At 36.8% G+C, this 25,165-nt stretch overlaps 3 protein-coding genes across 4 annotated transcripts; 1 reads left to right on the forward strand and 2 right to left on the reverse strand.

Annotated features, from left to right (window-relative positions):
• Positions 1 to 240: 240 nt before the first annotated feature.
• PHO2 (phosphate 2) lies at positions 241 to 7,122 on the reverse strand. The gene is made up of 8 exons (XM_008226876.2): positions 6,696 to 7,122; positions 3,086 to 5,514; positions 2,830 to 2,961; positions 1,883 to 2,317; positions 1,724 to 1,787; positions 1,361 to 1,500; positions 952 to 1,263; positions 241 to 782 (listed from the first exon to the last, which is right to left on the reverse strand). The coding sequence occupies exons 2-8, from the start codon at positions 4,541 to 4,543 to the stop codon at positions 537 to 539; spliced, it is 2,787 nt and encodes a 928-aa protein (XP_008225098.1). The 5' UTR covers positions 4,544 to 5,514; positions 6,696 to 7,122; the 3' UTR covers positions 241 to 536.
• A 4,951-nt stretch (positions 7,123 to 12,073) lies between these two features.
• On the reverse strand, positions 12,074 to 14,397 carry NFD1 (Ribosomal protein L21). Of its 2 annotated transcripts, none has more exons than XM_008226877.3 (5): positions 13,731 to 14,397; positions 13,555 to 13,635; positions 12,857 to 12,958; positions 12,548 to 12,622; positions 12,074 to 12,464 (listed from the first exon to the last, which is right to left on the reverse strand). In XM_008226877.3, the coding sequence occupies exons 1-5, from the start codon at positions 14,190 to 14,192 to the stop codon at positions 12,351 to 12,353; spliced, it is 834 nt and encodes a 277-aa protein (XP_008225099.2). In that variant the 5' UTR covers positions 14,193 to 14,397; the 3' UTR covers positions 12,074 to 12,350. The 2 variants fall into 2 exon arrangements, 1 of the variants encoding a protein (XP_008225099.2); XR_016125628.1 differs by having other exon boundaries at positions 12,420 to 12,464; positions 12,755 to 12,958.
• Positions 14,398 to 16,674: 2,277 nt separating this feature from the next.
• On the forward strand, positions 16,675 to 23,901 carry NSF (AAA-type ATPase family protein). Its single transcript, XM_089047814.1, is given in 22 exon segments — positions 16,675 to 16,987; positions 17,139 to 17,235; positions 17,323 to 17,404; positions 17,513 to 17,563; positions 17,663 to 17,833; positions 18,385 to 18,539; positions 18,629 to 18,737; positions 19,142 to 19,241; positions 19,324 to 19,379; positions 19,564 to 19,629; positions 19,748 to 19,830; positions 20,230 to 20,363; positions 21,170 to 21,380; positions 21,648 to 21,779; positions 21,865 to 21,925; positions 22,056 to 22,115; positions 22,327 to 22,385; positions 22,499 to 22,560; positions 22,563 to 22,585; positions 22,764 to 22,886; positions 23,011 to 23,076; positions 23,504 to 23,901. Coding segments are annotated over 22 exon segments (2,232 nt in total). The 5' UTR covers positions 16,675 to 16,800; the 3' UTR covers positions 23,648 to 23,901.
• Positions 23,902 to 25,165: the final 1,264 nt, after the last annotated feature.

Raw genomic sequence — 25,165 nt, forward strand, 5'->3', positions numbered from 1 at the left:
TAATAAGTTCTACTTTTGTAGAACATAACTACCCATGTTATCTTTTCTTAATTCTTTAAAAAATAAATAAATAACCAAGGGGCTAGTCAAATATTAATATGATTATTTAAAGCTAAGTATTAGCCATGATTAAGATATAATTAGAACACGGCCGAAGAGAAAAGGGGTACAGAAACATAAGGGATTCTTTCAGTACTTTCTGTCCGTTTCTTGGCAACCAAACAAATCACTTAAACCATCTAACACACAAACTCAACTCTTGCTTTTTTATTTCATAGATTTTGTATGCAAGACAGTGTATAATACAGAATAACAAATCTTACAAAGTCATTTTTTCACAGATACAAACAAACCATAGATTCTCTTTCTTTTTTATTTATTCTTTTTTGGCAAACAACAACAACCACAACCTCAGAAATACACACGAGCATGACCAATCTTTCACCAAACACAGATTGAAAGTGTCTGGACTTATTTATACACATGACAGAAATGTCTTGCTTGGTTACCTTTATATTACAACTTTTGCACCATGTTCATTTCTCTGGCCCAATGAACCGGTTGCAATCAATTCCCTTATCACAGAAAGCCCCTACCAATTTCGGAAAGAGCTTGGATAGCATAATTTTGAACCCAGTAGAGCTTCCCTTACAATGTTTATCTTCTGTTTTCTGAAAATCAACAGCACATCCTACCGGAGCCCCATCCATATACGCCTTGCACGCCATTACAATATTTTGGGAGCGCCGAGTGAAGTGTTCCACCACAAGCTCCTCGAAATGCTGCATCCACATTATTAAGTTACAATCCATACTTACCAAACAAGACAATTTCAATGATCTTATAAAAGTATGATTTTATGCGATTTCACGTCAAAGACTACAGAGGAACACTATCTTTATCCAGTATGACCCTAAGCAAAAAATCATATTACCAAAACAACTATCATACCTTAGGTGGCTTGTGGAGTATGTACAGCATGGACTTGCAAGTCATGAGGAAGGCATTTTCATTATAGCTTACTGAGTTTTTCTCTCCCTCAGTTCTTCCCACCTGCTGATCATATCCAGCTTCATTGAAATATGGCTTGTCGTTAAGCACAAGGGCTTGAAGGGAGAGAAGAACTTGAAGAATGGTGGAGCTCCCTGGATTCCAAACTTCAGTGCCTGTACCCGCCCATGTGTTAAGAAGACTGAGACAGACCTTTCCAGACTCATACAAATTAGGGTTGACACGGAGACCACCAGATCTGTAGTGCACCAACTGCATAAAATTTTAAGATTGACAAACTAAATTAGCACTCACTATAATAGCCATAAATGTAAATAACAGAACTGCACAACCACATGTAAATACTTACAGGCGGTTCATGAGGATACTCTGGAGGAAGATAAATGTCAAAGAAGAAAAGTCCATCATGATATGGAGTTCCAGGTGCACCAACAATGACTGCTCGCAGAAGATCCATCCTTTCCTCAAAAGCACGGACATAGATTTTTTCTGTTGATGACAGCAAAGTTAAGTAAGTATGGGGCCTCTAGTGAGTGTTAAAAGTACTTAGAATAAGAATATCCCTTCAGTTATCAATTCATGGTTTTCCTAACCAACAGAAATTCGTCTATATATTTACTGCTTCCCAATCAAGTCTTGCTCTATGTTACCAAATCATGCTATTGCTATGAAAACCATTAAAAATTAAACTTAAAGAAGACGAAGTGCTAACCAGGAAGATCTTTCTCTAAGATGCTCCACTCTTGATGAATCTTTTTCATCCAGCCTCTTTTCACCTACGAGGGAACAAAATGGATAAGAAATAAGACCATCCTGAGTGTATGAAATATGAAGTGGTACATTTGTATGGAAATTTCATCCGGTTTCTAACCTGAGATAATATTAACTCCTTGCTGGCACCATGAAAATTGTGGTCTGAGCAATCAGAAACCATGTCAAATTGCCTGAACTGACCTGCAGTCTCATTGGCTTTTAAATGTGAAAGGCTATTCCCCTCAATTTCTTTGCCTTCCTCAATCAAAATTTTCTTTCCAAATCTTTCCAGCTCAGCCGTTGAATGTGGCTTAGTGAAAAGGTCACAAGTTTCCACTATTCCTTTCTCATGGGAGATCTCAGATTCATTTCCAACTTCAGAAATACAGACTGATGGTGAAGGACCTGAAAGTGATGCAGAATCATGGGATCCAAAAAGATTCGCAGCTATGCTTGTGAAAAATCCAATAGCAGCTTGAGGAAGGAAATAGGAACTAGACTCCCTTGTGTACTTTTTGCAACCTTTACTGGCATCATCCGAATTCAATGAATCCTGAACATAGAAATGTTATTCAGCTTGTTGGGAGGAAAATGCAAACGATACAGGATATTCAGAGTTTATAGGAAGCAAACTGTAAGTTTTTGGTTGATTTACAATTGTTTGGATAAGCTTAAATTGTTAAAATGCAGACAAATAATTCTTTAATGTGTGGGCCTCTTCCCAAGGTAACCAAACATGTTGACCCCAACATAAATTGGGAGGTTTTCATGGATTTGAACTCAAGATCTTTGGCTATAATACGAGGTTAAGTTTTTGTTAACTAACCGTTGCTCCAAAAAAACTTAAGCTGTTAGGATGTGAGCCAACTATTGTTACAAATGCAACCCAATTCAACAGTCATTTCATGAACTTCAAATGCAACCCGATGTTTCAAAAACATTTGCCACCCAGCGAAGTGGAAACTGAAAAATGCCACCACAAACAGTTGGCTGTTGTTTCGTACATGCATGAGAGAGAGAGAGAGAGAGAGAGAGAGAGAGAGAGAGAGAGAGAGATGGCTGTACCTTTCCTTTCAGGTTAGAAGGTTGTTTTTCATTTTGAATCATAGCTCGATTCAAGTCCTCAATGTCATCTTCTGCAGGGATTGCAGCTGAACCTTCATGTTTGTCAAACCGGAAAATTTCATGAGGGGCCACCTGTAACAATGACCAAAAAAAACTTTAAAATGAAATCATAATCTAATGGGAAACCAACACCAGCTCGAAATCATTTAACAAACAGAATGATGAATAAACAAACAATAATGGCTTAAATTTATACCGTGCTTGTAATACCAGTAGCCCATCTCACTTCCACAGCTCCATCTCTGAAGCCCATAACACTTCCAATGTGAGATAGGTAGCATTTATCAGTGCACTCGTCTTGATCCCCACCACAGTTCTTGTCTATCGGAGCAGCTTCCTCGCTCATGCCAATCTTTGTGTTTGGATAGTTTTTATCAGCTTGTTCATCAAACTGATTCTGGACCAACCTGAACACATAATCTCCAAAACAGTAGGAGTAATCTGGGTGCTCAACCAGTTCATAAGCGCTTACAATTTCATCCATTTTCTCTCCCTCTGAATTATTTGCTTCAGGTGCAGTGATAGTTTTCCATTGCACCTTTACTGTCCTTTCCTTTGCATCCACACCCTGCACAACACCCCATCTTTGACTACTAGGCAAGTGTGGATCATCACAAGTACTCTTTTCCTGGACAAACTGTTCAGGCCAAAATTCATGATCATTTACAACACTTACTGGAGCTAATGTCTGTGAATCTAATCCCAAAGAGTGGCTACCATCTTGCCACACAACATCAACTTTTGTCTTTGTCTTTATGATAACAAAGATTTCCTCAAATTTTGAATTAGTGTTTCTTCTCCTGAATCCTCTTTCTGATTTCTTGCGCTGGTTAATGAGCTCACAAGTAGATGCATTATGAAAAGCCTGCTCCATGATAGCTTTATGGTCACTAACTGGAAGCATACACCAATCCCCAAGTTGCCAGTTTGCATGAGAGAAACAAGACAACAAAGTCAACTTTTTTGAATCGAGCACACGTGGAGGAGCAGGCAATTTTGAATCACATCCCATGAGAACAGAGGCAAGCCAATCAACATACACCAAACCTCCTTCCACATAACGAACAGTTCCCTCATCTTGATTTTCCCTCCAGTTACCGCATAACCACCTTGTTGACTTGGAAGCAGTTGAAAGCCTGACCTGCACTCTCTGTCCTGGATAATATGGGTACTGTGGATCTTCAAGTATGTTTGGAGAAATGGGTAAGACCTTCTCTTGATCAACAGCAGTGACCTCACACTCCGTCCCATCATCAAAGACAACAGTAACACGGTCAACCACTCTATCCACCCTTCCAAGCCATGGACCACAAACAACATAATCCCCCACTGAAATGGACCGGATCTTCAAAAGGTTCTTGGAGTTCACATCTTTTATCATATTTCCATTAACACTCTCCAAATCAACAAACATATTGATCCCAACCACTCTTCCCATTTGTCCAGATGGATCTCTTACAGAGCACACCATGTCCCCATATATAAATCCCCTCTCAAACGAGAGAAAGTCATCAATTTTCCCAATGGTAGCCTCCAGGCTAGACAATATACTACTGGCATGTCCGCCATAGAAATATTCATTTTCCTCGTGATCCTCACTACTTCCAGTCTCACTAAAACTCTCCCAATCAGAGTCACTGAGGAGCATATCCATTCTTCAGCTGGATATCCACTTGATATTTGATACAGATAATGTGCTAGTATTTCCAATAGGATACTTTCACCACTACAACTGGAGATCTAATGCCAAAGAAGATTTGCCCTACAGGGATAACAGGAGTCAACGAGGACTCCAAATGCCAAAGGAGATTTGCCCAACAGAGGGGTAACAGGAGTCAACAGTGGACTCAAAATGCCAAATGAGATTTGCCCGATGGGTGGAGTGAAGTTTCAACCAGAATAAATTTTCCCACGACAAACTTCAAAAGGAGATGCAGAAGTATCAAGGAATTGCAACTGCCAGATGATATCTTTCCCAGAGGTCGAGGTGAAGCTTAAGAAATAGCAAGCAGAATGCCAAAGGAGATCTGCCCTGAAGCAAGGCTGGAGTTCGAGATAAATTGATGACAACTAAACGGAAGAACTCTTCTCATCTGCTACAGAATAAAATCAACCAACCAAAGGGAACTTAAGTAACTTTGCCAAAGGAGATTTGCCCAACAGAGCTGAACTTTCACTTGTTAATATAATATATATAGAGAGACATCCACACACGTGTGTGTGTGTGTCTCTTTTGCCAAAGGAGATTTGCCCCAAAACGAAGCCAAAGTTTCTTTCAGGATTTATCCACTGCCAAAGGAGGTTAGCCTCAAGAGTTGAATTAAACCAACAGAGTGCAGGAATTAGATCAACAAAGTTCAATCTACCCAACAGAAATCTATCTTAGCGCTTGGTTTACTGCAGTTCAGAGCCAAATACTGGGTGATCTCTCAGAGAGGTAGCTGAACAACCATTTGTCACTGCGAAAGATCTTGGGAGCTTCTCTGAAAGTATGATGTTTCCATGCAACGAGCAACAACATCGCCTAACTACTGCAGGAGTACTCTAAGAAATCTATAAAATAACCATTTGTGAATGCCAAAAGTCATAAGAGCTTCTTTAAGCAGTTAAACATTTCTGGGAAACCTGCATCAATACCACCTTTTAATTTTTAGTGTGACAAGAAAATAGAAACAGAGAGATATAACAGTCTTCCATAATTTAAGAGAGAAACGTTTGAGAAGGGGCCACACAAGTAGATGCAGAAAACAGAACATGTAATTTAGATTTCACATTAATCGTTTTAGTTTCTTGTGCATGAAAGTAATGGCTTCAAATGGATAGAGATCTAACACTTGGTAAAAAAACCAAATTTCAAGGAAAGAAGAAGAAGACGAAGAAGTAGGAGCTTCATATAACTCAGCACAAGTAGGATCTTCTGGAAATTTTGCATCTTCAGCATGTGCTCTTTTTGGGTAGTTTATTATTATTATTATTTTATTGTTACTATCTACTGTAAAAATTCAAAGAAACCTGCAATATTTCATTTCCATATAGAGAAAATTTAGAAACCTAAATTCAGAGAGAGAGAGATAGAAAGTGTTATATGATGCTGCAATCTTAAAAGTTGGAGCTTTGCAAACGCTTGTACTTGAGATTGCATACAGATTTGATGGCTTGGAAAAAGAGTTGGATTTTAGACTTTCAGTGTCCAAAATATAAATTTGAGAAGCATTTTGGAAACACAAGCCGGTTAACTTAAAATCTGTCAAGGAGAGCAAAAATTAAAACCAGCAAGAAGCTCTTACTCCAACTAATCACTTGGTACATGAATCAAGCATCTTCCACCTAATAATTACAAATTCATGTATGGATTAATTGAGGCTCTCGAATCCCTTCACAAATTTCACTAACACAAAAAGATTCATACTTTTCATTCCCCATTCTGTTACTGGGACTTCAACTTGACATCCATATTTTATTTCTTCTAAACCTCATGCATCCAACATGCAACCCAAAAATATTCAATTTCCAGAACCCATCAACTTCTTTATACATATACAACTATTTACATACTAGGTTCCTTCTATCCCATTAACCATTTATTCCAAAAAAAACAAAATTATAAACGAAATTGGTACACTAAACTCGTTCACATCAAGAAATTAAACCCAGAATCTTTCTTTTTTCCAAAATAAAAGTTCAAAATTCAATAAGAAACTTAAAACCATGGCATATATGTGTGCGTTGCGTGTGTTTGTGTGTAATATAGAGTACGACAATTGATGAAAAGAAAAGAGAGATATGTAGAGAGAGAACAAGTGTACCATTAACAGCCTCTGAAAAGCAGGGGAAGCGCATAAAAAGTCATGAATACAACCAAAAATACCCAGAAGAAAACATGAGAAAGCCACCAAAAGCTGACAATAGAAAGTCGACCCAGAACAAAACTCCTCGAAAGAGCATCAGCCGTCTCATTTTCGTCACTTTCTTGCACTTTCTCTCCCACTTTTCATTTTCTCAGGAAAGTCGTCACAGGTTAAGAAAAAGCTGAGAATTCAGAGACAGAGAGGCCCTGTTTCAAACCCGTCCTCCACGCCACGACCGAACCACGAAACCATTGCACAAAGTGGCACGACACGCACAGAGACAAAGAGAGCTCCTTGTGTATGTGTCTGTTGGGTTTCGATTGGCGATGGTTGTGTGTTTTGCGTTGATGAGCGTGTGATGTTTTTGGAGGCTTCAAGTGCGTGTGTTTGTGACAGCCAGCCAATTGGATATAAGAGACATACGGGAGAAGAATATACCAACAGTATCTCTCCAGTATCAGACACAAATACTGTTGTTAAGTCTCCCAACTACTAAACACATAACGTTTTCTGTCAAATTACTACTTTACCCTTCTCACATTTTTTTTTTCTCGACACAGTGATAGTAAGGTACGGGGTATTGAATTTGGTGCAAGGAAGCGTACACATTGCTTTGATCAATTGGCGTAATTCGTATTTGCTACCCTTGTGACATTTTATCAGCCATAAGATTACCCAACTCTAATATTTATCATTATAATTTGCTTAATTATTATCCAAAAATGTATATGATGATTAATACAAAAACAATTGTAAAAAATAACAAGAATATTGTAAATTGGATTCTATAGGTCAGTAATTGGCCATAGGTGACATGAAGAATATGCTTGCTTTTATCCAACATACTACACACATGTAGTAAAGGTTGCAAGTACTTTTACAAAGATGATGCAAAGCACTTGTGTTGGTTGTGGTTTAAGTTTGTAAAGAGAAAAGATTTTGCTGTATAGATTTTGTTTGGGGGGGTATGTACTATGCAGTGCTTTTCTTTTCATATTAGGGTTATAAACAAAATAAGTTAACTTAAAAGTGTTTTTGGGTTATAAAATCATTTAATCTTTTAGTGCTTTTTAGAGCAACACTTAATGGATTTTGACCAAAAAAATTAGTTGTGCTTCTAATAAAAGTGCTTTCAACAAAAGCGTTGAGTGCTTGCTTAGAGTTAGAAGCCACACATTAGGTAGTCATTCAATTTACGTTCTTTGGTTGGTTGGTTGACAAAATTGTTTTGAAGAAAAACACGTGTGTTAACATACACCTTATGTGTGTTAAAATGAACCATTTAAGAAATATGACCAAACCCTAAACCAAAAACGTACCAACCTGGTTGGTTCCTTCCTTTTTGAGGCAAAAACTGGAACGACATTAAAGTTAAAACTATAATAATAAGAGCACTAAGATACTGCCGACTTGGAAAGGCAGATAGAATGCCAAAAAGCCACGGGCAATGAAAATGACTAATCCCTAATTAAACTACCTTTATATAATCTCCTTTATACAAATCTTTTTGGCCGAATTCAAAGTGCCAACTCTTTGTTGCACTTATTTTGTTCCATGCGCTTTGCCAGTATATATGTATGTGCCCTGGATTTGACTTCAAATTCTATAGGTGACCCCTGGCGGCTCCAAGGGGACTATATATATATATTATTGGCCCCATTGTGCACCGACCTTCTGATGAGGCAATTTCCATCATATCCTGGCTAGCCAATGTCCAATATTTCAAGGTAATTTTATATTTTTATTGTTTCCCTGTTTCTCTAAGATTGTGTCTCAGTGCATTTTAGTCAGAGGTGCAATGCGATTGGATTCAAATTTGTATCCATTCGAATCCGACTTGAAATGCCTGGCCTATAATCAAATCCAAATTCTTCCAAGATATTCTCAATCTCAACTCAACTTTATATATATTCTCACCGACTTAAGGCATAGTAGGTTTGTGTACTGTTTTGTGGTTGATTTTTTTTTAAAAAGAAGCACAAAGTTCATTTCTTTCAACCCTAGCTAGCTTCTTTTTATTGCCTTTCTCCTGTAGAGTCTCTCTTTCTATGAAGTTTCATTCTGACCTGGAAAAACAAACCCGACCCATCCACTGACACAGTTGATCTCTACAACAGCAAAGTGGAGCCAAGCTTGGTATTGCTTCCTAGTTGATCTACCACGACAAGTATATCCTCAAATTTCCATTCATGCTAGGATTTTTCTCATTTCACTGAGATATATATATATAATCATGCATGCATGCATGCATGCATGAGTAATATGGGTGACTTATAGCATCATTTTTTCAATGAGCTCATTTCTCTGGTTATTGATTGCTGTGATGATTAGTGCTAATTGATTGTTGTGATGATTAATGCTCTAATTATTAATTAATTACCAACTCGATCGCATTACAAAAAAACTAAGAAGTAGTGGTGGGTGATCAGATAAAGCTATAGCTATACCTATAGTACGTATACGTACATGCAGCATATACAGGGCGAATATTCACAGGCTCATTCCCTTTGGTTTTTTTTATAAAAAATTTGTTTCTTTTTCTCAATGGCAACATTTGCTGTCACAATTAGCAATGTTCTTCGTATTTTTAAAGCTCTAGTTCTATATGCAGCGCATGAGGTGCAGAGCAGATTAGATCAACAAGTGGAATAATATTATTCGTTCACTAATTCCCTCTGCAATATATAATATATTAATTTTGTGCTGCAAACCCAACCCAACCAAAGGTCCATGGAAAACCCACATGTACCCTTATTTTGTGCTGCAATATATAATATATCAATTTTTTATTAATATGTTATTACACATAAGCAACAAAAATGGACTCCACAAATGACACATCATCATTTAATGGTTTTTTTAATGATCAAAATCACATTGCAATAATTTTTCAATTTGAAGATACCTCATTGTTAAAATTGAAAACGTAAGGACAAACATGCCTTAAAACGTACAACCGTAGGGTACCAAATTAATTGAAATCAACCCTATATTTTTCACCATTTTTATTGTTGGTTATTAGTTATACGACATGTGGTTTTGGAGCAAAGTTGGTCCCAACTATAGCAGTAGTCTGTATCCTTACCGTTGAAGGTGGGCTACAACATAATTTCGATATCTTTTTGAAATATATATATTTTTTGTCCTTGAGAGAGACAAAAGTGGTGGAGTGATCACCTTCTCTTCCAGATCAATGAAACTCGACGCGCCACGTGTACATAACTCATTTATGAATATTATTATTATTGCAATTGTTAGTGAGAGTAACCAATCTCCTCCTAAACTTATACTAGCATAAGAGAGTTTGACCCATTTGCAGATGACCTAGCTATACAAACATGTATTTGTATATATTTTTCATATTTAATTGTTTAATTAGTGGTCATTATTGGCCCAATACTTCAAATTTTTTTCTCTTTTTAAAGAAAAAAGAAAGATATTATGCTAATCTATCGTCATCCGATCATATTTTGTGATCCAAAAAGAAAAAAAAAAGGTTAACAAGTAGGGGATTGGTAAGGGAGATTTATTAGGAGTATCTCTGTGAGTGAGATTAATTAAAGTGGAGAAACTATTGTGACAGGGAACTCCATTAGCATAATCATATTAAATTGAAAGTGGGATGCAAAGTGCTTTTAGGGAAATACCTAACTCTTTACATCTATATATACACACTTTGTAGTTGAAAGAGGATTTATAGGTGGCAAAGAAGAAAGTGAATCCACTTAAAAAGCACTATTTTCATGGAAGGGGATATTCTTGTATTACTAAAATCGCTAGCTGACCCTTCAACCACCCAGAGCAACACGTATTAGGCTTCAATGAAACAAAATCATATGCAGAAAGTGGATGAGTTGGGGTCAGCAAATGACCTCTAAACAAGCTCCACTTGTCCCCAAGCATTATTACTTCCACTTTTTCAAATTTTTAACTCAAATATCCATTTGTTTGAAGATGAGGCCTCAAGTTCGAATCACCAATTCTAAAAACTTATGGACACGAAATAGTTCTTGAGTTTATAAGAAGGTCCAGTTGAAGTACACTAATGTCAATACAAGCATGGAAAGAAGTCAGATTGGAGTGGGTGATCATAGAAGAAAATCAAATTCAAGCATAGCATTAGATTGATGGTGGGGATTAGGGCTAACATATATTAACAGGCTTGACATATATATATACATGGTATGCATAAGAAGGAAGGCCTTTGCTGAAAGGGGTTTGTGGGACGCTAGCCAATGAAGTGGGGGGTATATAAGAAAAGAGCCAAATGGTACTAATGATGACCGAAAGTGAAAGACTCATCCTAATCAGGTTTTGGGGTCAACGAAATAGATATGTATGTGCTGCAGTTTGCTCAGTCCATTTACAGCATTATTTGCATAATGAATTTTTGTGGATCGATGGGACTGCTTCCTTCCTAGTACTGTTGTTAGTAGGGTTTGATAAAGATGGGACGCTCAAAATGAACTTATATATTGATGTTATTCCTTCTCTCACTCTCATCCATTTTGAGGGCTCTTCTCATTTTCCAGCAATTTCCTTCCATTTTGATGCGCCTTATGAATTTATAGAAAATATTAAAATATAAAGAAACGAAGTCGTTTTCCGAAAGAGTGAACGTGTCCCCTACAAAGGTTTCATTACATGAATGAATTGTCTGGATTGAAATGTTGAGGTTATGACATTTTTTTCTGGTGCAGAGCAGACAGATTTGACTAAGTGGCCTATGAAATTATTGCAGGGGTCTTTGTATTATCTTAATAAGATATGTCTCTTTAGGAACTTAATGCTGTCATTGTGTCTGCAAGACAAAAATATATTATTATTTGAAACGTGTGTGAATCTTGTATCAAATGGCTACTGAATTTGGCTGAGTGTCTTCTGTTTACACAGCAATTCATCAGCCTTCTATTTCCCTCTCTTTCTCCAGCAATCAATCTAAAGACAATAATTTATTTGTGGTGACGGAGGGTCCATGCTTTCCTTACCCAAATGGAAATTGCTTTCCCAGTGTTTCACGTATCACTGAACAGAACAGGACACACTAGTAAAAGTTGTCCAAACCCAAACATGTGTACAAGGCATCCACCAATGATGTCACCTTTTAAGCAAAGGAAGGAAAGAGCTTGATCTACTTCGTTAAATTTAACTTCGATCAATAGAACCTACGAGTGTCGATACAATGTAGGATTCAGACCGTCATGCATTCGTTACAAACTACAAGGAATGGCTCAAGAATCCCACTCATGGTTCAGGCAGAGTTGCGTCCTCGTTCACATTGGAATAATGCAGTTACATGATATTGTGAGACTTTAGCAAAACTCAATGGTCAAGACTGATGGCAAAGAAAATATCTATTAGGGAACAAAACTCATTCATTCAGCTCACGGTTTCACAATTTGCACTTCTGAATACAGAAGATACAAAACAAAAATTTTTGTGTAACAAATCCTACAACACCCACCACCTCTGGTTCAATCTACATCTCTATTTCGAATGGCATCCCAAAATGTGCACGGAGCAACGTAGGAATCTGATCATGCTCACCATAAAGCACAACCTTATGAGTGGAATGCCATCATTGCCAATATTCAACCATAGGGAACGTTTCTCCTAAGCAGCAACAGCAACCTTTTCTGGCTTCTTACCGGGTGCTTTTGGAGGCTTTTCAGGGACTTCTGGTTTCTCAATCCCTTGAACATCAACTATCCTCAACTTCGTCAATTCCTGAAAAAATTCCAAGTAAAACGATAATCAATGTACTAAGACAAACACATTACGACTGTTTAGACAAGGGATTTCATGCATACCTGGCGATGTCCTTTGGTTCGACGGTAATTCTTCCTTCTCTTTTTCTTAAAAATAATTACCTTTGCATCTAATGCCTGAGGTGAAGGGGAAAAAAAAAACAAATAAGAAAAAAGAAATCTGAAGCACACTCTTTACTTAGCTTTTTTTCTTTCCCGAGGAAAATCCTCTCAAGAAAAAATATTAAACCACAAAAGATATGAGAGAACCTGTTCTCTAATCCACATTGGTAATGCCGAGAAAGACACAGGTTGTACCTACTCACTCACGCGCACATAGTAAGAAGAAAGAAACAATGGTGTCACACTTACGTGCTCCTCAACAACTGCATGAACTGCTGCATCTGGTAGTAGGGGCCTACCGACTATTGTCTGACTACTTGAGCCCAGCAAGAGAACCTTGTTCAATATTAACTGTAATAGACAAGCATTTGAACTATTAAATAATTGAGTTCATATATAAAATTAGAAAAAATAAATCCACAAGAAAATACGAAGTGATACAACAATTTGATCTCATATAGTCTGACAACTAGGCAAAATCATCAAACTCCCCGGAAAAAAAAGAAAAAAAAAAAAGAAAAAGGAAAAAAAGGCCTTTGTTTCATCTACTTATCTAAGTTCTGAAACAGACATCAAAAGAGCTATTACAAAACAAGCCAGAAGAAGCAGAAACAAAATATTAGAGGAAAGTAAGTTCACTAGTTTGGCTTCCATACTACACTACAAGCATTGCCGGATGAATGTCTGAGACGTACCTTACAAGTAAATTGGTATCACAGGTTTCATAATAATGCAATGCCGTATAGGAAGATAAGGGTCAATAACAAACGGGAATAACTAGAAATTCAATCCCCCTACTTCCTATGAATATAACACCAGTACATTGTACAGTTACAAGATATCAGAATGAACTTGCGATTTCAATTTCCGAGAATATGAAATACTGACATTCATTTGTTTGGGTAAATGCAGAAAAACACAATGGGCAACAATAAATCTGTACCTACCTTATCATTCACTTCACAGAACTTCAATCTTTCAGTGAAAATGCAGTCCCCATTGCTAACCTTGAACTGATGCGAACCAATCTACAAGTACAATAAAATATCACATTAACCAAAACCCATTTCACCATTTTAACAGTCTCATTGATGGCAAAAGATAAAGTGAAACCGACACGAACCTGAACCACAGCGAAAACCGGCTCATACGGTTTGAAAACCCGATCAGATTTCTGAAGAGGCCCAATCACTTGGTACCCAATAGCGGCGGCCTCCGCCTCTTTCTCCTCCGCAGTATACTCCCTTTTCGAGCCACACCCAGAAACACTCTCGTCCTCACTGTCCCCAACTGCTTCATCATCATCATCATAATCGTCATCGTCGTCATCATCTTCTTCTTCTTCACTGTGCTCATTGTCTTCATTCACATCTCCGACTCGGCTCGACGAGAAATGGCGGGTTTGCGACCAATTGGGATCGGGGTTGGTGAAAATGAGAGGAAATTTGGAGGTGAGGGTTTTGAGGGGTTGATAGATGGGGAGGGCAGGTGGAGTTTGGAGGGACTGGAATGTTGTGTTTGTGGAGAAGAGGGCTGAGGCGTGGCGGCTCAGAACTTGGAGGCGCCGTCGGTTCGCCATGAACATCCTTATGTGACGATATGTTGTTGGCCTTGGTTTTTGAATTTTGGGGGTTTTGAGCTCGCTTCAGCCTTCAGCTGGGGCTAGGGTTTTAGCTTTTGGTTCCGTTTGAGGTTTTTAGGTGGCCGATCTTTCGGTTGGCCATTCGGAATCTTGCGGCTTTGTTTATTGTCGGTTAGTTGGTAAATTACGGTTCCACCATTATGTTTATGTCTTTTTTTCAGTCAACCCATTATGTTTATATCTAGTCTCGGGTTTTCCAACGAGTTTTAAAATTAAAAGAAAATAGTATCGCCGGGCGGCTATACTCCGATTTTTTATAAATAGTATAGCCGGCCGGCTACACTTTTTTGACACGTAGCTAGAAGCGTATCTTCTTTCTTTTAAAGAATAGTCTTAGCCGAGCGGCTATACTAAATTTTTCTGGAAAATAGGTATAGCCGAGCGGCCATACCCTTTTTTTTGTTTGTTTTGAAAATAAGTATAGCCGGACGGCTATACTGTATTGGACACGTCGGCTCAAATAGATAGGCATGGTATTTTATGTATATAAATAATATAGCCGGGCCGCCATACACAGTTTTTTTAAATGTTTTTAAAAAATAGTATACCGGACGGCTTTACTGGGCTTTTTGTTGTTTTAATCTTTTTAATAAACAGTATAGCCGTGCGGCTATAATGTTTGACACGTGGACACCTAATACCTAGGCTGATATTTTTTGTTCTTATAAATAGTATAGCCGCACGGCTATATCGTTCAAAAAAAAAATTGTATTGCAGGGCGGCAATGCTTGGTTTTTTTGTTTATTTTGAAAATATTATAGCCGAACGGCTATACTGTTTTTGAACGTGGGCCCTAATCGTTAGATTGGTCTTTTTTATATTTATAATGAAGTTTCACTAAAATTTTACCCAAAATGGAAACTGAAATTATAAAAAAACCCAACACGCATAAACACTTTATAAACACACCCAAAACCCATTATTACACACACTCAAAACTCATTTATAAACACACCCAAAATATATAAATTTGTTGACTTTGGGGTTGATTTTGGGTGTGTTTCTATGTTTAAATAGTATTTGGGTTTTTTTACAAGGAAATGGACATATGTCTAGTATTGTTTATTTATACTAATGTTATTTATGCTTATTCTTATAATAATTTAATGTATAGCATATAAAAGTTGTTTTTATAATTTTAAATAACAAAACAACACAATAGTATAGTTTGTACCATTGGTGCATTGCATTTTCCTTTTAGTTTGTAACTTTAATTAACTTTGAATTGAATTTTGGTTGTAACTTAATTCATTTTGCTTTGCATTTTCCTTTTGGCTATAACTTTAAAGGATTTGGATGTTTATTAACTAATAATTAATTGTATAGCCAAGTTGACTATAATTTATATATTTTTTGAAATTGAGTTGTGTATTTATTTATTTAGAATTTATATTTTTGCGCCTTTAAACATAAATTGGTGGGTCTTTGTTTGTGTTTTTATAAATAGTATAGCCGAACGGCTATACTCCGTTTGTTTATTTTAAATTTTTTTGAAAACTAGTATAGCCGCTACACGCAATTTTATTTAAAAATTGTCTAGCCTCCCAATTATAATGTTTTTGACACGTGGGCCCCTAAACGCTAGGCGGGGTTATGACTTTAGGTTTAGATGCCACTGGGTTGGTACAAGTGGCGCCACTGCACAAGCCCCAAATTTTTTTATTTGTATATTATATATTAAAATTATAGATATCCTATATATAATCAAGAGCACAATTGACTCTGGATTATACAAAACGAATTATAAAAAGGATAAAATTGAGCAATTGATTCAATCTCATGGAGGAGCTCTTGATAGAAGCTTATTTTTGTACTGAACATATTAATATTTAATTTTATTAACTTGAAACATTAAAACTTTTATGATTTTGATTTATGATTTATATTGCATGCCAATTAATGATGAATTTTAGTCATGAACAAATTATTTTATGGCATTAAGTCATGAAGAAATATAATTTTTTTGAGTATTTTCGTACTAGATTGTGTAAGGGTCCGAGCTTAAGTTCGCACATGGCTCTTAAAATCTCAGGGTTAGTATCACTATGTGTAGGGATAAATACTCTTAATCATTTGAGTTACAAACTTGTGTCTCTAGTTAAATATTAAAATATTTATGTTGCTTTTGTTTTAATTTTATGTTTGTAGCATTATGTTGCATTTATTCTTTAGGATTCAGTTCGAGCATAGGAAGAAAGTAAATCAGTTATTTTATGAGTTTGAGGTGTAATGCCTCTTTGTGAAATTGTAGTTTATGTTTTGATTGTGCTGACAACGCTTGGTTTTCTTGAAGGCACACAATTGGTTCACATGCGTCGTTCAACTCGTATTCTTATTGACATTTGTTTATATTTATATATTGTTGATAAAGTTATTTTTCGCATATACATGGTTCTTTTGGGCTGTAAGGCCTTCAACGATTCTTTTGGGCTTTTATTTGGGGCACCAAAATCACAAAATTCAAAAGAAAAAAGAACCTTCGTCGTCTCCATTTCTTACAACCAAAGGAACCAGAAACCTCCAACCAGATCTCCTCCGCCTTTGATCTAAAATGGCCGGCCGGTTCGGGTTCTCATCCTCTGCTCCCGCGACCACGATGATAGTCACCAACACCCCGGCTGCAGATCTGGCTTTGACCAATCTGGCCTACTGCTCGCCCACCGATCTTCAAAACTTCGCCATCCCCGGCACCAGGCTCAATCTGGCTTCTGTCGGCGACGCCTTCGTCCTCACTGTCTCATATCCTTTTCATTATTACAGTTTCTGATTATATTTACGTTCTCCGCATCTAATTATCGAATTTTCACAGAAATCCGTCATTACTTGATCACATTTCATTCGGTGTTGTGTTCTTGTTTGGGTTTTTTTGATTTGCTTAACTGAAAGAAACTCCTCATCAAAGCATACAAAAGGGTCACATTGCGCTGAACGCAATCCAACGGCGGCATGCTAGGGTGTCCACTGGCGATTCAGTCTCTGTGAGCAGGTTAGTCAGGCACTCAATCAATCTGGCTCGGAGCTGAGGTTCGATCGTTTTTCAGTTTCTAATTGCATTATGGAAATCCTATTTTAGGTTTGTTCCGCCTGAGGATTTCAACCTGGCGCTGCTCACGCTAGATTTGGAGTTTGTGAAAAAAGGGACTAAAAGTGAACAGGTATATGCATATGGATTTCCATTTTCACATTCTTCTTCTCTATTTTTATACAAATGCAAATGCCGTCCAAAGAATTATGGATTTGAAGAATTTCGGATTGTTTTGTAGGTTGATGCTGTTCTCTTGTCAAACCAACTTAAAAAGAAGTTTATGAACCAGGTAGCTTCTACATTCTACTTTGGTTACTTGTTCTTCATACTTGTTTTATATCGTCTGGGGTTGGGATTCAACTGGAACATTGGGCCTTTTTATGTGCAGGTTATGACGGGTGGACAAAGAGTATCATTTGAGTTTCAGGGGATTAATTACATTTTCACTGTTAATCAAGCTGCTGTAGAGGGACAAGAAACCTCTAATGGTATAGAAAGAGGAATGATTGTGAATGACACATACATCATCTTCGAGACATCAAAAGCAAGTGGTATAAAGGTGAGCTATCTATCTTTAAATTTTCCTGTAATTTGTGAAATGATGTCAAGCCTCAATAACTTTAAATAGTGGAAAGGGCAGTTATGTTACATTTTTGTATATTTGTCTTGGCTGGCTGCATATATTTTTATTTATATGTTTAGAAAAAAAAATTACTTCTTGTAGTTTGTAATGGTTGCCATTATAGGTTTTATTCTTATTGTAAACAAAACCTAGATTGGTTGAACGCTGATTCACGTCATGGTTGGTTGATTGGTTGATCCTATCCTAGATTGGTTGAACGCTGATATACGTCATGGAAAACACAATAAGAATAAATTAATCCTATCCTAGATCGGTTGAACGCACTAGGTACATGGTTGTGAAGGTCTCCCAATGATGAATCAGTTTTGCACTTGCACCTTCAATCACCTGCATATCCTATTTCAATCAGAGTTGTGCTCAATTTCATATGATGGCTGTGTACAACAGAAAATACTCAATATCACTTTGAGTAGTAAACAATATCGAATAATGTTTTGAAATTTGATATACTGACTTGTGTTTTCCAGATCGTAAATCAGCGTGAAGCTGCAAGTAGCAGCATATTCAGGCATAAAGAATTTAATCTTCAAACTCTTGGAATTGGTGGCTTAGGTGACGAGTTTGCAGACATATTTCGAAGAGCTTTTGCCTCCCGTGTATTCCCTCCACACGTGACAAATAAGTAAGATAACTGATTTTTCTACCTGTATTGATATCCTTTTGGTCTACCTGTATACTATACTCCTAATTGGAAAGACTTTGATGTTCCAGATTAGGGATCAAGCATGTAAAGGGTATGCTGCTCTATGGGCCACCTGGTACTGGAAAAACTCTCATGGCTCGTCAAATTGGAAAGATGTTGAATGGGAAAGAACCAAAGGTTTGAAGATGGATCCATTTATTTTATTAAATTTCTAAGATTTGCTAGGGGCAGTTGAGAACTTATGAATGTTTGAATGGTTACTTTTCGTTTCCAACAAAGTTTCAACTATAATTTCAAAGAAGATTACCAATTGAGGACACAGGAAACTCAGATGAAACTAAGAACAAGATACTCATTCTTGTTAACATGCTAAGGTAATGAGTTGATTAAGCTCTGCCAGCTGTAAATGTGGAACCATGCCGAATTGTGATTTAACACGTTATTTTGATGCAACTACATTGTCTTAAGGTTATAAAGTTATCTGAGCATGTCTGAATGATTTCTGAAATGCAGCTTATCCTTAGTTAATTTCTACGTTGGTGATTTATGGACTGATTGTTAGCTTTGATGAACTGTACTAGATTGTTAATGGCCCTGAAGTCTTGAGCAAGTTTGTCGGTGAAACTGAAAAAAATGTTAGGGATCTATTTGCCGATGCTGAGAATGATCAAAGGGCTAATGGTAAGGGAAATATGTGTCGAGCAATTTTAGGTTGGGTTTTTTATATATAATTTCTAATGTCATCATGCCCTTTATTTTTCAGGAGACCAAAGTGATTTGCATGTGATAATCTTTGATGAAATTGATGCTATTTGTAAGGTATAAAGATTTCTTACTCTATCACTCAGATTTCCTCATGGAGCTGTTTCTTCTATATTGCATAACCCCATCAACCCTTCCTTTTCACAGTTGCATAGCTTCAGTTGGGTTTAAGGGTTTTTTGGTTAGGCATTCAAGGTTTTATACAACAAGACCATAACACATGCTTTATTTTGCAATACAGTCAAGAGGATCAACTAGAGATGGTACAGGGGTTCATGACAGTATTGTGAACCAATTACTCACAAAGGTCAGTGCAATTTAAAATTGGGCTGTAAGTCTTGCAAAAATGTTGTTGCTTGGCCATTATACTCTTCTTTATTTTCCTACGGAATCTTCTTATGGCCGAGAAACCACTTGTTTTTCAGATTGATGGCGTGGAGTCTCTCAATAATGTTTTGCTTATTGGGATGACTAACAGAAAAGATTTGCTCGATGAAGCCCTTTTGAGGTGCTCTATCTCTCTCTCTCCTCGTCCCTCTGTACCCTGCTCACTGCTGTGTTTTTTTTAACTGCTCCAGTTATCTAGGTTCATCTTATGTCTTCAGAAGAATGAATAACAACTCGTAGTCAACATTTCTGTATTGTTGGTTATAGTGGACTGAAACTGCCGTATTTTTGGTCAAGTGAACATTATGGTGACTTTCAAACATGAGTTATAACATGTTTATTGAAGATATGTGAAGCATTAGTAGCTATATGCAGTCTGAACAACCTTACGCAATTGGAATTTTGCTTTTGATTTATTTTAATGATGGATGAGAAATGAACTTGCTGATATTCAAAGTCATTCCACTACATGTATACTCTGTAAATATCTTATCATTTTCCATCTTTTCCTGGTTTGTAGGCCAGGACGTCTAGAAGTGCAAATTGAGATAAGCCTTCCTGATGAAAATGGTCGTCTACAGATTCTACAAATTCATACGAACAAAATGAAGGAGAGCTCTTTTCTTGCTCCGGATGTGAACCTCCAAGAGCTTGGTATGTGCAAAAGTGACGTGCTTGCCGATACTTATTTATATGTTAATTGGTTGAGTTAAGAATTGATTGAAGACTATTCAGTTCAAATTATTACATCAGCTGAAGATGGCGATTAAAATTGTAACTTAAAAATACTTATTTTAACACTAAAATATTACATAGGCTGGTTTGAGTATTCTAACTTGGTGAAAAGCTGTATCAGAAACAATATTAATGTTATATATGGGCATATAAAATGTATTTAGATTTTTGTCAATTTGTTGTCCCACCTACTCCTAAACGAAGATGCCTATAGTAGATTTGTTGTATCTCTTACAAGTTACAACCTTTGGGTAAGTGATAAAAAATGAGAAATCAGTAATGATGACAGATGCAAGAAGGATATATGTACTTATTTTACGCAGAGTTGCAAGGGTAGAAGTTAGGTTCTTTTTATCTACTTATCTTTTGCAGCATTTCATTATTTGGGATTGCTTACATAAATAGGAATGTTTGCAAGTTAATCTCATAGTTTTTGGCATGGCGAATAAAGTTTACCGACTTCTCTCTTCTCTCTCTCTCTCTTCTCTCTAAAGGTTCTGGTTTTACATCAAGAAGAATATTTAGTTAGGCTCGTGCGGGGTAAAACCGAATGTTTTAAAAGTCAAAGAACTTGAGAATGAAAATTCTTCTATTTTTTTTATTTTTTATTTTTATTTTCCTAATTCTATTGTGTGAAATTGTAAATATTTTTATAATACTTTGAACTGTAAACATGTATCCACGAAGGAGATGGAGGACTTTGCTTATATATTTCATGTTTGCAGCGGCTCGCACAAAAAACTACAGTGGTGCAGAACTTGAAGGTGTCGTTAAAAGTGCAGTATCATTTGCTTTGAATAGGCAATTAAGTTTGGATGATCTGACCAAGCCAGTGGATGAAGAGAGTATTAAAGTTACCATGGATGATTTTCTACATGCACTCCATGAAATTGTACCTGCATTTGGAGCCTCCACTGATGACCTTGAAAGATGCAGGTATGGCTTTAGTTAGTTGCTAACTAACTTACTATTGAGCTGTTGAGCAATAGGGAAATGTAATTGCTATCGGTCTAGCTTAGTTTACATCAGGTTGTTATATTAGATCAAGCTAGCAAGTAGTAATCTTGGTGACAGTAACAGAAATATTTATCTTAGTCCGTTTAAAACGAAGATCATGCTTTCTTTGATGTCTGGCAAGATATGGAGTCTGTTAATTTTTTTTTTACACTTCATTTCCTGATTCTTTTGCAACTTGTTTTACAGAATTGATGGCATGGTGGATTGTGGTGATCGACATAAGCACATTTATCAAAGAGCTATGCTACTAGTGGAGCAAGTTAAATTGAGCAAAGGAAGCCCACTTGTTACATGCCTTCTGGAAGGCCCTAGTGGCAGGTATGCATTTGTGTGTTTTTATATATTCATTTTTTAATTTTCTTTTGGTTATTTGAGCATTCTGAACTTTACCCATATTGGACAGTGGTAAATCTGCACTAGCAGCTACTGTTGGCATCGACAGTGATTTTCCCTATGTCAAGATTGTAAGCTCATATCCCATATTTTTTGTTTCATGTTGCATATTTGTATGATTTTCAAGAATTTGCAGTCTTTTCTATATCTCGCTTCCTTTAATTTCTGATACAATGTTTTCGAATTTTGCTAACTGGACAGGTTTCTGCTGAGACAATGATTGGTCTTCATGAGAGTACCAAATGTGCCCAAATTTTAAAGGTTTGTCTGTCTTCTTGGACACTTCTAAGAAAATGTAGTTTTCAGAAAAGTGCTAATTACTGGTCAGTTTAAAGATGTCGCTTTCATGTCTCAAATATTCAACTATGGCTATTATGAACTCAGCAACATCATGGGATGATTTGCTGATTTACTAAAAAGCCTTGCATTTAATACTATCTTTTCATTTTTAATATTTGTAATTTTTTGATAGGTTTTTGAGGATGCATACAAGTCACCATTGAGCATCATTATCCTCGATGACATTGAGAGGTAATTACTGCTGATCTAAGTTTAATTTACTTCTGTTACTCATCTTGGTTTGTCCCCAAAGCCTTTACAAGCCATTTATCTGAATAAATTGTTATTTTAAAAATGTGTTGCAGGTTACTGGAGTATGTTGCTATTGGTCCAAGGTTTTCAAATGTGCTATCTCAAACACTGTTGGTCCTTTGAAGCGCCTTCCTCCAAAGGTTTTTCATTTTCCCTGGACTTCATACTGGTTTTAGAATATTTATTGGCTGACACCATATAAAGCCTTTACTTTTTGGAACATGATTATAGATTGGGTTTTGTCCGCCTTCTTCCTTATATCTCTGAAGTCTTTGGATGCCTATAATCTTTCTTTTTAACCTTTTCTCCCATCTTCAGGGAAAAAAGCTTCTGGTGTTTGGAACAACAAGTGAATTGGGCTTCCTAGATTCAATCGGTTTTTGTAATACCTTCTCTGTGACTTACAATGTTCCCACATTAAAGACAGAGGATGCAAAGCAGGTAACCATTATTGTTGTTTCCATTTTGGTGTTGTTTTGTTATTTTTACATTTGTCAGTTGTTTCAACATTGTTGTTGATAAGTTGAATGCTCTTCATAACTTCTTGGCATTATTCTCATCACAGGTGCTAGCACAGTTGAATGTTTTTGCTGATGAAGACATTGATGCTGCGGCAGAGGCCCTAAATGATGTAAACTTGGTCTTCCCTTACCTTTGTTCGTTATTTTATTTGAATTTGAATTTGAATTTTCTACGGTTAATTTATGGTGTGGCTCAGCAAGTCTTTTTTGAACAGAAAATTATAGAAGAAAAAATACTTATAATGTTGTGAGACATTGCTCGTGACATTTTCTTTTGAAACCTAAACGTTTATCTTGTTAGATTTTTCTAGAAGGACAAAACTTTACATGTGGCTGGACTTTGCAACCTCAACTATGTTTAATGTTTTAAGTCATTTAATCATAAATTAATTTGCAATACCATTTCTGAAACCCATTCAAACATCCAGTTCTATGTTTTTGAATGGTATTAATTGGGGGATCTTATTTTTCTCTGTCTTTTCCCTTTATTTAATCCTTTTTTAACTTTCATTCTATCCATTCAATTTCTCTCTCTAGATGCCTATCAAGAAGCTCTATATGGTAATTGAGATGGCAGCCCAGGGTGAGGAAGGAGGATCTGCCGAGGCAATCTACTCTGGAAAAGAGAAGATAAACATCCAGTTCTTTTATGATTGCCTTCAGGATATTGTTCGATATTAGTTAATATGCATTGTCTTAGGATACGAAAACCACAGAATTAACGCTTGGATTTGTTATTAATTCTTCACATTCTTAGGTGCTTTCCCCTGTTGGGACTAAATCCTTTGTTGGGTCGAGTTGTATATTGGAAAAGGTCTTGAGACCTTAAAATTCTGAGTGTAGTCTTGTATAGGTTTTTTGGTGTCAGAGTTGAGGAAACCATGATTTTGTACTGATTATCGTGTTAGCATAATCGATTTCGGTTATTGGTTCTATAGTTTGTTTTTTCTGGCTAAGCTGCTACCATTATTGATCTAGATGCCATACCAGAAACTCTTTATGCAGGAAGACAATTGATATCATTGAAATTGATACACGTCGTTACGTTTTGTTGGTTACAATGATATCGATGCATTATTACATGATCCATCCCATCCAGCTTAGAAAAGTAAAACTTAGCCAAACAAAAAGAGATCCACACATAATTCAGTTAATTAATTGAATTATGTGTTTGGTGCTTATCAGTAGGCACATAGACTCACAGAAAACTTACAGCTAATATTGAATATGACATTTAAACTTTTGGATAGGTTTCTTTCATTTGCCACTCCGAAATAAAGTCATTGTTGCGCCAATCTAATTGTGAAGGAGACAAACTTACATACTGAATGATGATACGTTGTGTCAGTCCGCAGACGACCAAGCTGCATGTCACTAGAATAAATCACAGTCCCACATCACTTGGCCAAAATTAGGTGTTTGGTACTTATCAGCATACTCATATTAGGCTCATAGCAATTACATGCACGTATTGGTACATACAAATTATAATCTTTCTATACTTTTCAGTTCCATCTTTAGAGCGATAAGCTATGTGGCACTAAGTATGGGCTCATTCGCAGTAAAATCACTTGACCGTACTAATCAAATTTCAAAACCACTAAATAATTATCGTAATCCTTCTTCCTCCTCCTCCTCCTCCTCCTCCTCCGCCGTTTTATTTTCTTCAGCGAAGAGGAGAAGATTCCAAGAGATGAGGAAGAAGAGGGTGGTGCCACTGCCATTGACTGTGAGAATGTAAAGGTAGAAGTCCCACATTGGAAAGTTGAGAAACCTAACAACGCTTATAAGGAGTTGGACTACTCCCTATCGCCAATTGGTTTTGGGGTAACCTCAACTCCTTTCATAAGATCGAGCGGGTTAGCACGTTTGAAAAGCCCAACGGCCACAAGTACTCAACATCACCCAATATGCGACTGCAATGAAGACATTGTAACTCACAGCCCCGGTGACTGTACGGACAAGCAAGAGAACCTTACCTGTAAATGACAAATGTATTTGTGTCATGAAGACTTTGAGCCGCTCCGGAGACACGGAAGGGCTGAAAGAGATAAGAGAAATGGAGCTAAGGTAGCTGAGGGGTGAGACAGGGCTTCGAATGCCATCTGACAGAATATTCCACTATAACACATACAATGACATTGGAAATCCAGACAAAGGAATTGAATGCATAAGACCCACTATAACACATACAATGAC

This window comes from Prunus mume, linkage group LG3, assembly GCF_029339155.1.
Source record: "Prunus mume cultivar Tortuosa linkage group LG3, ASM2933915v1, whole genome shotgun sequence".
Classification (NCBI taxonomy): domain Eukaryota; kingdom Viridiplantae; phylum Streptophyta; class Magnoliopsida; order Rosales; family Rosaceae; genus Prunus; species Prunus mume.

Bases quoted from the DNA above. Each gene is read 5' to 3' on its own strand.
- NFD1 (XM_008226877.3), bottom strand. From the start codon at position 14,192: ATGTTCATGGCGAACCGACGGCGCCTCCAAGTTCTGAGCCGCCACGCC. The intron at 13,636-13,730 runs GTTCGTGTCGGT...TTGTACTTGTAG, and splicing joins CGGTTTTCGCTGTGGTTCAG to ATTGGTTCGCATCAGTTCAA. The intron at 12,465-12,547 runs GTATGCATGAAA...GAATTTTTTCAG, and splicing joins GAACCAAAGGACATCGCCAG to GAATTGACGAAGTTGAGGAT.
- PHO2 (XM_008226876.2), bottom strand. From the start codon at position 4,543: ATGGATATGCTCCTCAGTGACTCTGATTGGGAGAGTTTTAGTGAGACT. The intron at 2,962-3,085 runs GTATAAATTTAA...TCATTGTTACAG, and splicing joins CTACTGGTATTACAAGCACG to GTGGCCCCTCATGAAATTTT. The intron at 2,318-2,829 runs GTACAGCCATCT...TTCTATGTTCAG, and splicing joins CTTCTAACCTGAAAGGAAAG to GATTCATTGAATTCGGATGA.